The 17,179-nt window shown below is 45.0% G+C and overlaps 1 protein-coding gene across 2 annotated transcripts in view; it reads left to right on the top strand.

The window, feature by feature from the left end:
• The window catches only part of LOC149449465 (V-type proton ATPase subunit S1-like protein), an 80,129-nt gene that overhangs the window by 36,191 nt on the left and 26,759 nt on the right, over positions 1–17,179 (top strand). For both annotated transcript variants that reach the window (XM_089693236.1, XM_089693237.1), the window contains 3 exons: positions 9,821–9,867; positions 12,970–13,034; positions 14,151–14,392. In XM_089693236.1, coding sequence (XP_089549362.1) covers positions 9,821–9,867; positions 12,970–13,034; positions 14,151–14,392 — 354 coding nt within the window. The remainder of the gene's footprint in view (positions 1–9,820; positions 9,868–12,969; positions 13,035–14,150; positions 14,393–17,179) is intronic.

A 17,179-nucleotide genomic window follows, 5' to 3' on the forward strand; every position in this document is an offset into this window, starting at 1 on the left:
GCTGGGCCAAAGTGTCCCGCCATCGGGTGGTCATGGCAATGTCCCAGGACAAGGGTCCGGACCTCTTCAGGGACCATGACCAACCCATCCTTCCATAGGAGTCCCCCCTTGTTCTGGAGGGACACACCAACTGGGACTGACGCGGCCGTGGATGCCTCCAATAGCTTGGACCGAAGGTCCGTCTGGAGCGCCAAGAAATTTCCTGCAGACAGAATCGTATCAGGTACCGGATCTTCTTTGGAGTCTTCAAACATGCGAGATAGTGCATCAGGTTTCGTATTTTTAGATCCGGGCCTATACGTGATGTGAAAAATGAACCTGGAGAAGAACAATGCCCATCTTGCCTGCCGTGGGCGTAAGCGTTTGGCGGTCCTCAGGTACTCGAGATTCTTGTGATCTGTGAAGATCAAGATGGGGTGTGAGGCACCTTCTAGCAGGTACCTCCATTCTTCGAGAGCTGTTTTGATGGCCAACAACTCTCGATCGCCGATATCGTAATTCTTTTCTGCTGGGGTAAGTTTCCTTGAGAAGAACGCTACAGGATGGAGCAATTCTTTGGTGCCCTTTCGCTGGGACAGGATGGACCCCACCGCATTCTCTGAAGCGTCTACTTCCAAGATGTATGGCAGGGCAGCGTCCGGGTGGCCCAGAATGGGTGCCGAGGTGAAGAGCTTCTTCAAGGCCTCAAAGGCTTCCTGAGCCTCCGGCGTCCATCTGAACCGGGTTCCAAGCTTGGTCAGCTGAGTTATGGGGGAGACCAGACCCGAGAAGTTCTTAATGAACTTCCGGTAGAAATTCGCAAAACCGATAAACCGCTGAACGCCTTTTTTGTCCGCGGGTACCGGCCACTCCAAAATCGCCGAGACTTTCTGAGGGTCCATTGCGACCCCCGCGGTGGAGATAATCAACCCCAGGAACGTAATGCTAGGTTGCTCAAAGCAACACTTATCTGCCTTGGCGTATAACCCATGCTGACGTAACCGCCCCAACACCCTCGCCACATGTATCCTGTGATCCTTCAGGGAGGGTGAGAAAATCAGTATATCGTCCAGGTAAACGATAACGAAAATGTCCAGGTAATCCCTAAAAATATCGTTTACAAAATGCTGAAATGTGGCTGGTGCATTGCACAGACCAAATGGCATGACCAGGTATTCAAAGTGCCCAAACCGTGTGCGGAACGCAGTTTTCCACTCGTCCCCCTCCCTTATGCGAACTAGGTTGTACGCCCCCCTTAGATCAAGTTTAGTAAATATGACCGCAGCCTTCAGGCTCTGAAATAACTCTGGCACTAACGGTAATGGGTAACGATTTTTAATCGTGACCCTGTTCAGCTCCCGGTAGTCTATACATGGTCTCAGAGATTTGTCTTTTTTTTCCACGAAGAAGATCCCCGCCCCTGCTGGTGAAGTGGAGGGATGGATGAACCCCCTCTGGAGACTGTCCTCTATGTATTCCTTCAGGGCCCCCAATTCAAGTTCCGATAGGGGAAAAATTCGCCCAAAAGGAATCTCGGAGCCGGGTAACAGGTCAATGGGACAGTCATACGGGCGGTGGGGGGGCAGGGCATCTGCTCCCCGTTTACTGAACACGTCCAGGAATTCGTGATATTCTGTGGGAATAACCTGTTTCAGATCAGAATCCCCCTCGGAGCATAGGAGGACCTGGGGGCCTGCCGGGCCTGAAGTGCGACAGTGTTCCTGACAGTATGGGGAAGGGAACAAAATTGACCCGGTTTCCCAGTCAATTTGGGGGTTATGGGCCCGTAACCAAGGGAGCCCCAAAATGACTGGGAACAGAGGTGACGCAATGGCATCCAGGCGGAGGAATTCCTGGTGTTGGTTGGCAATGGTAGTGGCAATGGGGGGAGTTTCCTGATTAACCACTCCTGATTTTATCTGGGAATCATCGGCCAAAAATATGTTAAAACCCCTCTTTCTGGGTTGGAGGGAAATTTTCTGCTGACGAGCAAAGTCTAAATCCAGAAAACAACTGCATGCCCCCGAATCAATTATGGCTGTTACTTCCACGGTCCTTTCGGGAAGCTGAAAGGAGAGGGGTACAACTAAGTATTGGGAAGGACTGACATTGCCAATAGACAAGGAAGAAAAAGAGGTACACTTACTCATTTTCTGAGGGCAGGATCGTACCATATGACCGGCTTCCCCGCAGTAGAGGCAGAGGTTCTGCGAGCGTCTCCGCTGGTGTTCTTCTGGCGATAATTTTGGCCGGGCCAGGCCTAATTGCATGGGTTCTGGAACATCTCCTGGGAGTGGATTCTGGATACTTGGTCTGGGTGGTTGGCTGGGGCCTAGGAATGGACCCCAGTTGTTTCCACGACCCTGGCCGGACCTCTCAAACCTGCGTTCCCGCAGTCGTCGGTCAATCTTTATCGTCAGGGCAATTAGGTCCTCTAATGACTCAGGAACCTCTACCCGGGCCAGCTCATCCTTTAGGGGTTCTGATAGCCCCATGCGGAACTGGTGCAACAAAGCAAACTCGTTCCAGCGAGTGTCCCCCATCCAGCGCCTAAAATCTGAGGCGTATTCCTCTGCCGCCCGACGGCCCTGTCGGAGTGTGTATAAGATAGCTTCGGCAGAAGCAGCCCGCTGCGGGTCATCATATAGGATGGCCATCGCCTCAAAGAAGTCCTTGACTGTTCCTAGGTGTGGGTCATTGTTTCCCCTTAACCGATGGGCCCAATCTTGGGGTTCGCCCTGCAACAGTGAGATTATAAATCCCACCTTCACTGATTCTGTCAAAAAGGTACGGGGTTGAAGTTCAAAAAATAGGAGGCAGGACTCACGGAATGACCTGAAGCGTGTGCGGTCCCCGTGAAAACGCTCCGGTAGGGGTACCCGGGGTTCCGCCATGGGTAGCGGGGCGGAGGCCCCTGTTGCTGGCTCAAGAGCAGCCGGGGGTGCAGAAACTGGGGCCTGTGGGGTTGGGTCAGATAGGGAGCAGGTCTGGAAGCGGTTCTCCAGCTGCATACATTTATCCTGCAGGGCTGCTACGGCCTGCGTCAGGTTAGATAGATGCCTGCAAATTTCTTCCAGCGGGGAGGGCCCTCCTCTAGGCTCAGTCATGGCCTTCTGGTACTGTAAGGGACCGCCTGGCGACACCACTAGCACTCCACTAATCAGGCGCCCCCAGCGCACGGAGTCTAAGTCCCAGAGTACTTGTTCACCAGAGCCCCTGATGGTGGGGATGGACTTGGAGTACCCCGGGACCAGGTCGTGCTTACTGAGGACACCCGTCAGTGGTAGGGGTGGTCGCCAGGGGCTCCCACGGGAGAGAGCCTGATATGAGGAGGTCTGGGAACCCCGCTGGGAGGAATGGATGGATGGATGGATGGCGGAGCAAGTGCAGAGTCAGGCAAGCCGGGTCGGTAACGGCGAGGACAGCACGGTACAAGGCAGCGGGCAGAGAATAGTCGGGTCACACGCCAGGTCAACAACAGTAGGTCAGATCCAATAGGGGACATACGGAAGAGAGGTCAGGCAAAGCAAGGGTCTGGGCAGGAGAATTCAGCAGTGGTCAGGTACAATCCGGGTCAGCAACTTACAGGTACAGGTTCAGATTCAGGATACAGGATACAGGGCAAGGACAAGACCAGAAGGCACTGAATGACAGCTCGGGGCCGTTTAAATATCGCGCCCTGCGCTGCCATTGGTGCCCAGCGGGCGGCCGCGGCTCCTACTGCGCATGCGCGAACTCACGCGCCGCGGCCGGCCCGGACCTAGAGCCCGCGTCCCTGCACAGGGCGGCATACTGCGCCTGCGCCGGGACCATCGCGGCGGGGATCGAGGAGATCCCTGACAAAGAGTCATAAATTGCCAGTGAATGCGGTCAAATGCTTTTTCTGCATCAAGTGAAAGGAGGAGTGAGGGTTGGTTGTTTGATTCAAGATGGTGTAATAGTGATATAATTCGTCAAGTCGCGTCAGGAGCTTGTCTACCTGGTATGAATCCCACTTGGTCAGAATGGATTAGCGTGGGAAGGTATGGGAGCAGTCGTTGAGCTATTATCTTGGCGTAAATTTTTAGGTCTGTGTTTAGTAATGAAATTGGTCTGTAATTCTGAACTAATTGAGGGTCTTTGCCCGGTTTGGGGATAGTGGAGATTATTGATTGTAGCATGTCAGGAGGAAATTGCCCTTTAGAAGCGACATAGTTATAGAGATCAGATAGGTGTGTTTTGAGATTGGACGTGAACGTTTTATAAAATTCATTGGTAAAGCCGTCGTTACCCGGTGATTTATTCATGGGAAGTTTCTTAATGGCGTTTTCGATCTCCGTGGGAGAAATTGGCACAGAGATAGAGGCTAATTGAGAAGGCGTAAGATGGGGGAGATCGGTATGACGTAGGAAATGTTCGATCGACGTGTTTGTAGGTTGGGTCGTGTTTGCGTCATCCTTAATATTGTATAGAGACTGGTAGTAGCACGCAAATGCGTTAGCAATATCTTGTGGGTTGGACAATGAAACATTTGAAATTGGGTGTTGAACCTTCGCAATTTTGTTTTTAAGCCGTTTTTGTTTAATGGTTTTGGCAAGGAGAGAGTTTGCTTTGTTACCCAGCGCATAGAATTGGGATTTCGTTTTTTGGAGGTTCATGTCATAAGTATGGAATAGGATGGAGTGTAGTGTATTCCTATCTCGGTTTAAAGCCGCGGTTGTAGCGGGGTTCGGATTTTGTTTATTAGAATCTGCGTTCCGGCGTATGGAAATTAGGAGTTGGTCAATTTGCTGGGATCGTTGTTTTTTAAGGCGAGAATTTAATTGAATGAGGATACCTCTCATATAAGCTTTATATGTTAACCAAAGTGTAGTAATAGTAATGTCCGGGGTGGTGTTGGTTTCAAAAAAGAGGTGATGGGCATCCAGAATAAATTTCTGGTTTTCCGGATGATTCAAAAGAGTAGAATTTAGTCTCCAGATAGGTGGGATCGCTGATCGTCGGCAATCGTCCAAGGATATGGTGATCGGTGCATGGTCAGACCATGTTATAATTCCAATGCTGGATGATAAAACGTGTTGCAACGTCCATTTGTCGGTTAGAAACATGTCAATTCTAGAGTACGAGAGATGTGGAGGTGAGAAGTAGGTGTAGTCTCTTTCTGTACCATGTTGGCATCTCCAGATGTCATATAGATCATGGTCGTGTAGGAAGCGGTTGAGGTCAAGATTAATAGATTTCTTTTTAGAAGAGGAATCCAAGAGTGAATCACTAAGAACATTGAAGTCTCCGCCAATGATGAGTCTGCCTTGTTTGTGTTGGGAGATAAGGGTGTAGAGTTTATGATAAAATCTTATTTGCTTGTTGTTCGGACCGTAAACATTCATCAAAGTGTAAGTAATCTCATTGATTTGGCATATTAAAATAATATATCGACCTTGTGGGTCGATTACAGTGGAAGTAGGTTGGAAAGAGAGAGCGTCATTAACGGCAATAATTACCCCATTTTTCTTTTTTTTGTTCGTTGCCAAGAATAGCTGTAAGAATCGGTGCAGATAGAGTTTAGGGGTCTTTTCTGTGGCAAAGTGGGATTCTTGTATGAAGATTAGATCTGTTTGAGTCTTTCTAATTTCTTTTGAAAGCATTGATCTCTTGAAAGGGGAATTGAGGCCTCGCACATTAAGAGAAGTGATGGTAATCATTTGTAGGCAGGTTTTCTGAGTAGAAACAAATGTGGGAAATTTTTTTGGTGGTAATCAGGATCACAAGGTTGAGGTCTTGTGCCAAGGATATATATTTGATGGTGCCAGGGGAAGGAACAGGTGTAACGGAAAGCAAAAACATTAAAAAAACACTTGCTCATAATGCAAGTACGCTATGTAGCCAAGAATGCTACTTCAAAACTGGGGGAGTCAAACCGGTTGTGACCTCTGGGAGGGTCACACCTACACAAAACTGTAAAAGTGGTAGTCTTTGGGTGTAGGCCGATCGCCAGAGATAGGGGTGGTCAGAGAACGCCACCAGGGAAAACAATTAAGTAGTATAAACGCAGCATGTGCCGCACAGTCTTTCAAGTTGCTGCCATGTTTTGGACGGATCCAGGGTTGTTGTTCTGTGGGTCTGCAGGCAAAATACTCCAGGCCTTAAGGAAGTCCAGACCGGCCTCCAAGCTTTTAATAGTATAGACTCTGCCTTGGTGTCGTACTATTAATTTAGTGGGGAATCCCCATTGATAGGCCATGTTGTGATTTCTGAGCGCTTTCGTGATTGGTATCATTTTTTTCCGATTGGAAAGTGTAGCCTTAGATAAATCGGCGTAGAGACGCAGATTCGCATGTGAGGATGGAAGTGGAGGTGGATTTCTAGCCGCCAACATAATTTTCTCTTTAATATGGTAGAAGTGTATTCGAACGAGCACATCTCTAGGGACGGATGCTGCTAGGAATGAAGGCTTAGGTAGTCGGTGGGCTCGATCGATTATGGCCTCTACTTCAGAGAGTGTTGGGATTAGAAGTTTGAGGAAATGATGCAAATACGGCACTAATGCGTCATTGGAGACCGTTTCTGGGATCCCCCTAAATTTAATATATTTTTGCGGCGCGAACGATCCTCCATGTCGGCCAATTTTTGGTTGAGTTGTTCGATATCTGATGCGTGGTCTGCATGAGCATCAATCAAATCATTGTGCGCTTCTACTATGTCTGCTATATTGTTTTCAATATGGCGGATTCTGCGTTCTTGTCTTTGCACCAGTGTGGTAATTTGGGTAAGCGGCGCCGATATATCGTTATGCAGAGTTTGGCGCAGTGACGTCAGCATGTTCATGCAGATTTCCGTCAATGGTTGGTCAGAGGCTGGGAATGCGTCAATACCAGTCAAAGTGGCTTGTGGTGGCTGAGGTGGAAAGTTTAGGGCCTGGCAGGTGTCATCAGGGTCACTATCTAAGCGTGGCCTTGATTTAACTGGGCTGCAGGTCGTGGGTGAGAGTGGGGGTGAGAACTCACCAGGGTCCCCTTAATAGAGCTGATGCTGCAGCCTGGGATCGACTGGCTGGGACCTGTAGTCCTCCTCCTGGCCTCTGCTTTCTCCCTGTGTGCTTGCATGGCGGCCGCAATCTTGGATTCCCGGCACAACGGCCGGGAAGAAGTTAGTAAGTTTCCCTGGTTGCCCCGGACTTTTTTTCCTGCGGGGCATGTCTAGTGGACCGCAGGCACCTTCCGGTAAGTGGATTTGTGTGTTTGTTTTCCCTGGGGCCGTAGTGTGCCGCTTCTCTGCTGGCGGGTGGACGGAGCTGTCTCTAAAGCGCGTCCATCCCGTGCCGGCCGCGTATGCGCCCCCCCAGTTCTGGGAATTTAGGTTTGATTACTATCAAATATACTATATTCGTTAGGTTTGTATGCTCTCCCCACGTTTGCATGGATTTCTTATCTACTTTGCTTTCTTTTCAGAGCCCCAAAGCATACTGTTAGTCTAGCTCGTTTCATCCTCAACTAGCCCTTGTATAGTTGTAATAATTAAATGGTAGTTTATACCAATGTACCAGCAGGGTCTGGACTACATGGTCCTCAATGATTCTATTTTGAAGAATCACTATTAGGCGTTTTCTAAATCTTACATTAGATTTTCAGTTGAGGCTACTACAGGTTCAAAAGCAATCAAATAAGATAATAAAATATGATTTTATGTTGTACATTGTAGGCTTGATATGCACTCTCAGAATATTGATTATATAGGTTATTTAGTGACGCACTGGCTGGCAGGATTGTAAACTGGTCACCTAGAATTCTTACCTACCCATGATGAGGGGCTCCAGCGCTTATTACTAATGTTGAAAAAACAAACCTTTTTGTTTTCTCAAAATCTAAATAAGTTCCGGAGCCCGGAGGCTTTGTAGAACTTTAGGTCAGTCAAAGCCTCCATTTCTAGGTCCACATCTGGTATTCAAACCTCATTTTTGGGTATAGTGGTCTACGGGCCTTTATATGTGTGATGTGGGTGATGTTGAGAGCTGTCTCTCACTCTCTGCTGTCGGAATGTGCGGCTGTGTGAGAAGGCTGAGTACTGACAGAGCACTAAAAATGACATGTACTGCCTAGTTGTTAGTTACTGACTTATATGAGCAGATGTTTTGTTTGTTTAATACTATGGACTTGGTGTACAAATCCTTTTTTCATTAAAATGGTGCTTGCAGCCTTGCTGAGTAAAAGTACAGAAAAAAATCTGCTTTGACTGTTCCTAGGGATCCATTGTGCATGGTTTACAGCTGCCAATAGCAGCTCAGCCCACCTCCCTTACATTTGTAAGAATGTGTGTTTTAAACTACAGTGTTTTTAAAATCAGTGTTTATTGGAACAAAGTAAAACAAACACATGGAAGGATCTGAAAATCAGAAGCTGAAATCTATGACAGAAAAAAAGACTGGAAAGTGCTGCCTGTTATGTGTAGGAGGTGGGATAGTGCTCACTAATCAACATGTACAATTTGTTTTGATAGCTGGTTGTTAAAGAGCGGGCGGCTGCCATGTCTTTAACTACCATGACTCATCTTCTGTCAGCAGGGTTCCACGCTAATAGCCGAATGTAAACAAGTGCTGGCATTTAAAAAAAAAACAGCATGGGGGTTTCCCCCCCATCCATACCCTTCCAGGCCCTTCGAGTTTGTTATGGATTTTGAGGGAAAGCCCATGTCAAAATAAAAAAAAAGAAAAACTGCATGGGGTCCTCCCAAAGTGCAGCCCGGCAGGCCAAAAAAGAGGGAGGTGGGAACGGGCGAGTGCCCCCTCCTGAGCCATACCAGACCACCTACCCTCAATATGGGGGGGTACTTTGGAGGAGGGGGGCTCCCTCCAATCACCTTGTCCCCATGTTGATGGGGACAAGGGCCTCTTCACCACAACCCTTAGGTGGTGGTTGTTGGGGTCTGTGGGCAGGGGGCTTATTGGAATCTGGAAGCCCCAGATCCCAACCCCCATATGAATGAGTAGGGGTACTGTGTACCCCTAATTATTCCCTAGAAAAAGTGTCAAAAGTAAATAAAAACACAAACACAGTTTTTGACATTATATTTAAAAAAAAAATGTCCCCCAAACTGAATCCAACATCAATCACGATGAACACTGACCCACATGAAAAAAAAAAAAAAAGCCAGAGAAACATGACAAAGGTTGTGGGGAAAAGGTCCTTGTCTCCATCAACATATTGAGGGCATGTGGCCAGGTATGGTTCAGGAGAGGGGTGCCGCTCGCTTGTCCCCCCCTCCCCTTTTCTGGCCTGCCAGGCTGCATGCTCAGGTAAGGGTCTGGTATGGATTTTGGGGGACCCCACACCATTTCTTAAAAAAGTTTGGCATGGGGTTCCCTTTAAAATACATACCAGACCCAAAGGGATTGGGGGGGACACCCAAGCTGTTTTTTTTCCCAGCACTTGTTTGTTATTCATGGTTGTTAAGAAGTGGGCAGCCACAGCATTCTTAACAACCAGCTATTCTTCACAATGAATTCAGATTAGAAAATATTGAATCCTTCCGATAAAAACGGATATACGAAACGATTGTCGAAGATACAAAATAAATCACGAAAATGAATTGGTTCAACATAAGGAATAAAACAAAAGTAAATTCTTCAATTAATGGATAAAACAAAATGAAAATTTTGGCCATGCACATGTATACTCACTAAAATGACAACGCTACCATTCTACAGTTGGTATTTGATAAGAAGAGATCTGGACAGTGCTGCGCATGTAGTGTATACTAAAGGTATTTTCTGATAAGGTTCTGTATACCCTGATTCCTCATTATGTAGACAACATATAAAATATACAGTATATTTGTGATTGCATTCTTTTATGTTTTTTTTTTACAGGTATAATTTCCAGTCAACTTCAGGTAAAGAATTATCTTGGAGTTATGGTAAGTGTAATGTGTAGAGATATCGCATATATTCAGACTAACCTAGTGTATTGTTTGTATACTATAATTTTTGGTAGATGCTTTGTATTATGAGTGTATGTAACCTACCCTAAAGTGTGATTAATTTTTAGAAGGGAAAAAATTATTCCCACCACATGAACTACATATAATACATTACAAGGATTTTAGCAATCCTTCATTATCACTAGAGATGAGCTGAGGCATTTTTGGACTAAGATCCAAACCCTGGTGCGCTTGCCTTCCAGGAAGCTGTCACCTGTACAAGCCAACCTTCTGTGGAAGGGATTTTCCCCATCCAGTAGCTGCACGTATACAATGGGTGTGTATATATCAATCAAAGCTGCTCCAGGTGATTAAAGTCGGTCTCCCACTGACCACAATAGGCGAAGGTGCCTGCGTAGATCATCTGCAGTAACTCAGGAAAAGAGGAAATCCGGAATCTGCTGCACTTCTTCCACTTTATTGATGCTTTCATAAAAAATATTACATACAGTGTCAGGAACAAAGAAAGGATAACGTGTTTTGCGCTTGGAACTAGCGCTTACTCATAACCTCCTCTCATATGAATAAGCGGTAGTTCCAAGCGCGAAACGCGTTAACTTTTCTTTGTTTCCGTCACTGTGTGTGATATTTTTTATGAAAGCATCAATAAAGTGGAAGAAGTGCAGCAGATTCTGGATTTTCTCTTTTACTGGTTACAATGGGCATGTATACTTGTGGATGCAGGGCTGGGAATTGCTTGGTCGCTTTATGTTGATCCAATACAGTGACAGCTTCCTGGTGAGCGAGCTCAGGTGGGTTTGGACTAGGATCTGAATACACTTCAGCTCATCCCTAATTATAAATATAATTTGAAAAAAAACTGCAGTGCCTGCAACCCTTTCCATCCCGGTCACATCAAAGCCGATTTTGAAATCGTGTGACTTACAGTGAAGTCACACGATTTCAAAGTCGGTTGACTTGCCGATTTGAGGTGCGATTTGCAAGACATCTGACACAGATGTCTATGCAAATCGCACCAAAAGTAGTGCATGCACTACTTTAGAAATCGGCACGGCTCCAACCAAGTCGGAACCGCACCGATTTGACCGCTCGAATAGCAGACAATAGGTTGCGACTATGCATACGATTTACAAGTCGCATGGCATGCAAATCGCATGCCAAGTCGCACCTGATGTGACTGAGGTGTAAACAAGAAGGCTTCCCACGAAAAAATAAAATTCTATTTCAGGGGTGCCTTTTGGTTCATGTCAAATGATGCATTTACCATTTGAACGCATGCAGCTGTGTTGAAATGGAAAATGTAACCCTTGATCAGTTGAGTTACATTTTGGTCTTCTTTGCCTCTAGTTCAAACACACTTTAAAAGGACATGCGTTTCCAAAGAATTACAAACGAAGTCTCTGAACTGACATGTACAGTATACTGCTTAATTAAAAGAGAAGTATGGTTAAAGCTTTTTTGGCCATACTTCTCTTGTTATTCAAAGGTGCGCAATTACTATTGCATCCTGTGACCCAGAGTTGGCTGATAATGGGCTCTGGTGTGTAGTGGAGACATGTAGCCTGATGCCGTTTGTTCACCTGGGCTGGGAGTAGGGTTGATCCTTTCCTCTTTAACAGTTAATGCAGTTATATATTCAATAAATAAATTAAATGTGTTGGTATATATAATGCTATGATGTAAATACCTGAATCCCTTATACAACAGCACTCAGGTAAGAAAAGGAATGGGGTAGCTCTAGGAGCCGATCAGGTGTGCTCCATTCACATGTACTGATAAGGAGCATTCTCTTGATAGGAGAGATAAAAAAAAGATGACCTATCAGTTTGTTCCTACTCCTACACTGTCCAATTACAGGTGAGAAATGTGTGTTTGTGTGATTTAGGCCATACATGATTCATTTTTTTTTTGTTCAACCAGGAGGTTGAAAGGAAAAAATGAACAGATTCAATGTAGCGATGTGGATGGGGAAAACACTCCTGCTGAGCTTTTGTATTCTGCTGTTGGGGAGCCTTCCCTACCAGCAGAATACAGTGATCAGTGGTGCTGGCTACAGCCGGTGGCACTGATCATTTGGGAAAACCCCGACATTGATAGATCATTTGTGTGCAACCAGCTATTGTATACATAGGTTGAAATTTGGCCAAATGCTGAACTTGCCAGATTTCAATCCATGTATAGCCAGTTTAAAGTAATTGTAAATTTAAAAAATTAAAAAACAAAAAAGTTTATACTTGCCTGCTTTGTACAGTGGAATTGCACAGCATGGCCATAAACCTCCTCTTCTTGGATCCCCAAACAGTGCTTCTGTCTCCTCCTCTCCAGCAAGTGGCCCCATAGAAAGTGGCTTCCTATGAAGGCATTCAGGCGGACTTGTTCCCAAGCCGCGCTGCCTATAACCCTACTACCTCATCACTGGCTTTGACTGACAGCACAGGAGCCAGGAAGTGAGGGGAGCTGCAAACATGCACAGTGCTGGACTGAATGAGGGCTCAGGTAAGTATAACGAAGGGGGGTGAGAAGCGATACTACTACCTAAACATTTGCGTTAAGGTAAAAAATGTTTAGGCTTTATAACCATTTTAAATCTCTGAACTGGATAGAAAGAAATACAAATCTTTTTCATATATATGCATTTCAATGGTGTATGTAGATGTTTGGAGGTGACCAAGCTATGTTGCTTGACTGCAGCAAAAAAAATGCAGGTCACCAGGCTGGCTGTGCTGTGTGGTAGGACTGTGTAAATCTTAGCATTCGATGGAAAGAAATACAAATTCTTTGGAAGGTAAACTGTTTCTATATATGTGATTCAATGGAGTACGCAGATGCAGGGGTGGACTGACAACTCATGGGGCCCCTGTCTCCTTGCCCACACTCAAAGCACACCCAAAAAAGCCTATAAAAGGTACCAGGGGCATTTCATGGGGCCCCCTACTGACCCCAGGCCCTTCGGCAGTGCCCGAGTGCTCGAATGGTCAGTCCGCCCCTGCGCAGATGTTTGCCTGGAGTTCAGCTTTAAATAATTGGAATAAGTGAAAAATTATCAAACTGATTAAGTATCCACTATTGTCTTTTCAGGATATCCCGACCTCCACAACATTGAACAAGATACATTACAGGTGCACCATGCAGGGCTGAAAAAGGTGGGACAGTGTACTATATTCTCATATATCTACAGAAGCTATATCTACAGAAGATATATATATAGATAGATAGATAGATAGATAGATAGATAGACATATTTTCCTGCATATTGTCACATGTCAGCATATTGTCTGTCTATGTTTTACTGATTGACCATTTCTTGCCTGTATAGCGTAACAATTAACAGTTTGTTGCCTAGGTATTCTATATGATTGCCATCTTGAATTGTTAGCATTGCCACTTTTTTCTACATTTTTTCAAGTCACTACTGTTTAAAGGACCATATTACTATAACTGAATCCTCTGCAAGCCTGTCACTATCAAACCATGACACTATGAGATTGATTTACTAAAGGCAAACAGGCTGTTTACTTTGCAAGGGAAGTTTCCCAAGAGTTTAGTGAATGTGGTGATGTATCACTTTGCAAAATCACATGTAGGAAAAAAAAAACTGTATTTTTGCTTGCATATGATTGGATGATGGAAGCCAACAGAGCTTCGCCTCATGCACTAAGCTCTGTGAAAAATTCCCATGCAAAGTGCAACTTTTTGCAAATTTTTTTTTTCTTGTTATGGCACCGAAATGTCTGGTGCCAAAATACTTATCCAAAACTGTAAAATTTGAAATTTTATTTTTTAACTTTTTTTTTTTACTGGCATGATAATATATACTGCATTCATGTAATGAAAATCTTTTCTTTCTGTCTCTTTTCTGACTATCATTAATATTATATAATTTTACAATTACGACTTAAATTATTTTGACATACTGTATAGAAGAGTAGGAGTAGGGTGTGGGTGAGTGTTGTTAAAAAAAAATGAAAATTTTGAATGGCACCCAAGTTCACCTCTATACTGCGCCTATACTGCAATGCACAGCAAAACACAAGGCAAAACAAAAAAAAAATGGAACGTGCTAAATTTTCCTGTACTGAAGTGCATTACAGCCCATACATTTCGAATGGACTGACTAATGCACGAAAACATCTGTTGTAGCGCAGTTTCAGTGTAATGTGAATCCGTTCTGAGCAAAGATTCTCTTTATCAGACATATGGCTTTGAATGCTATGAACATTTGACATGTTGCGGTTAATACATTTTATTTTATGATACAGGAATTATATTACAACATAATAAAAAAGGAGGCAATGACCAAAGAAGTGATCCATGAAAATAACTTGCATCCCAGGAACATTGTCAATGTCACCATAGACGGCACAACTTGTGTTCTTTTTGGATTTAAGAGAATGATAATCAGATTCAAGAATCAGACTCAGCTGGATTTGACAAGTACGAACTTAAGCTTGTATGATTCTGTGAACATGGAGGAGTCAAACTGTAATGAAGAAAATACCACGTAAGTGTAGCACTACCCTCGTTAGAGCCGCTGTAAGACATGGGCCCCCAAAGGTTGCCCTGACCTTGCAAGCCACCAACACCTCTGACACCCTGGATTCAGACATAATGCACACAGGAAACAATTGCACAGACACTTGAATGCAGTAATGCAACTGAGTATTTACTGAGAATTATTCAGTCAGCAAACAGTAAGTAACCGAAAAAAGCAAAAGATAAGTGAGCGCTTGTGTGAATATATAATGAGCAGCAGCTGTACACCAAACAAAGGCACCGTATCAGACCTTCAATAGCATAAATGTGAAAGAGGAGGTGCAGCGCTATATAACTAGACACAATAATAAATAAACCACTAGTGATACACAATAGTGATAAACAGTGACTGAAATTAATACCGCCACTAGATGGTGGCCATAGAGTGAGGAGAGTGAAACAGTCCAATGAAGGAGTGCTCTTGAGATCCGGGACGATCTTCAAACGTCCTATATAAAGGACCAACAGGTGATAAAATATGAAGACTGCGCACTCACCAGATACGCAATCTTTATGCGCATTTGTGTAAAATATCACTGGACCTCCTGTATCCTCATCCTGGTCTGGTCAGATCTGGTCAGCATATCCCTCAAGGCCTGGTATCCACATAGATGTAGCTTTTCCGTAGATTTGGCCGGTTTTCACCAATGCTCAAATAAATAGAAAGGGCCACATAGTGTAATATCCTCAGGTGTCTTTATTAGAGGTACAGGATAGCAGGAAAACTGACAAGCAAAAGTATACTGACCAAATGAAAATCAAAGATGGCCGCCGGGGCCCCTCGTGGCACCGGCGGTAAGGCGTCCGACCTGCTGTAGCTTTCCCTGACACGTTTCGAGCAATGGCTCGTACTCATAGGGGTGCACCCCTATGAGTACGAGCCATTGCTCGAAACGCGTCAGGGAAAGCTACAGCAGGTCGGACGCCTTACCGCCGGCGCCACGAGGGGCCCCGGCGGCCATCTTTGATTTTCATTTGGTCAGTATACTTTTGCTTGTCAGTTTTCCTGCTATCCTGTACCTCTAATAAAGACACCTGAGGATATTACACTATGTGGCCCTTTCTATTTATTTGAGCATTGGTGAAAACCGGCCAAATCTACGGAAAAGCTACATCTATGTGGATACCAGGCCTTGAGGGATATGCTGACCAGATCTGACCAGACCAGGATGAGGATACAGGAGGTCCAGTGATATTTTACACAAATGCGCATAAAGATTGCGTATCTGGTGAGTGCGCAGTCTTCATATTTTATCACCTGTTGGTCCTTTATATAGGACGTTTGAAGATCGTCCCGGATCTCAAGAGCACTCCTTCATTGGACTGTTTCACTCTCCTCACTCTATGGCCACCATCTAGTGGCGGTATTAATTTCAGTCACTGTTTATCACTATTGTGTATCACTAGTGGTTTATTTATTATTGTGTCTAGTTATATAGCGCTGCACCTCCTCTTTCACATTTAAACAGTAAGTAACGTTTATATTAATAACTCTTTAGGCAATAACCACCTTGTTGGAACGCAAACTGTGAACACAGGTGATATTAGCAGAGATGAACACAATAAATCAAGCAGGGTTTCAAATATGCTCAATAGGGAGCCTTTGACTTCAGGTAGAAAAGGGGAAAAGGAAGACTTTATGGTGTCAGCCTGCTCCCTCAGAATCTTGATGCCACAGGTCCTGAAAACATTGCACTCTGTATATTGAATGTATGAGCTATGCTATGAACATTTCTAAACAGAGTTTAACATATGTACAGAGATAAGCACAGAGTTCTGGGATCGAGGAGTATCAAGGAGAGTCTTGGTGGAAAGAATGTCTTGGGTCTTCAGCTAGTTCAATAAGGGCCCGAAGAACTTCTGTGCAATGGGGACCAGCAATAGTAGATATTTTATGTATATAATTCCAGGTAAAGATCACAAACGTGTAAGCAAGTGTGAGGTATAAAAGGTGTCTGCATGCAGTGTCCCTAATGAAGAGTGTACACATTGTGGGATTCTGCCTGCTCACCAATCCTGATGATACCTCGGCTCCAGGGATCCGGGGTGTCCTGGAAAGCTCCTGCAGAATCTTCAAGCGACATGAGATGCTCGGCCTAGTGCCTGATGACACCGGAATTCTGCTGTAACTCAGGTGGTGGCAATGCTCACATCTCAGTCACTTCTGCCAACATGAAACTGTAGACAGGTGCTCTGGTGGGCAGTCTGTAGCTCACACACCAAAGACTCTCTACACCATCCAGACCCCACGGCCTGCTTAGCTCTCTGCAGCAGCCGGGTCTCTGCTTGCACCTTCAACCTGTAGTCCCAGACTATATGTCCCACAATCTCTCGTCCCACAATCTCTCGTCCCACAATCTCTCTCTGTGCTCTCTGTGGGATCCTCCTCTCTCTCTGTGCCACTAAACACAATGTCACTATCACAGCTGGACATTAGGAGAGTATTAATTCAACACAGTCCTTATTGTAAATGTCTGGCAGTGGCACAGATAAGTTGACCAGCACTGGGCTACATCCTCCCTCCACTTGAAAACGTTGGTTCCCAACGAGACAGAAATATTATCAAACATTATTTTAACTGATAAATAATAAGGCTGTATTCACAGATTATGATAACATCAACTTAAATTCAACAACAGTTGGCATACTTCAGGGTTTTGCTGAAGCCATGTGCCTATACCTCCCATTAACTCACATTCAAGCTGTTGACAGGCCAGGGCTATAGCTCACCCAGTGGTGTCAGAGGGTGAGTCAA

Source organism: Staurois parvus, unplaced genomic scaffold (genome assembly GCF_062004578.1).
Source record: "Staurois parvus isolate SC_StPar_1 unplaced genomic scaffold, SC_StPar_1.0 ptg000618l, whole genome shotgun sequence".
Taxonomy (NCBI): domain Eukaryota; kingdom Metazoa; phylum Chordata; class Amphibia; order Anura; family Ranidae; genus Staurois; species Staurois parvus.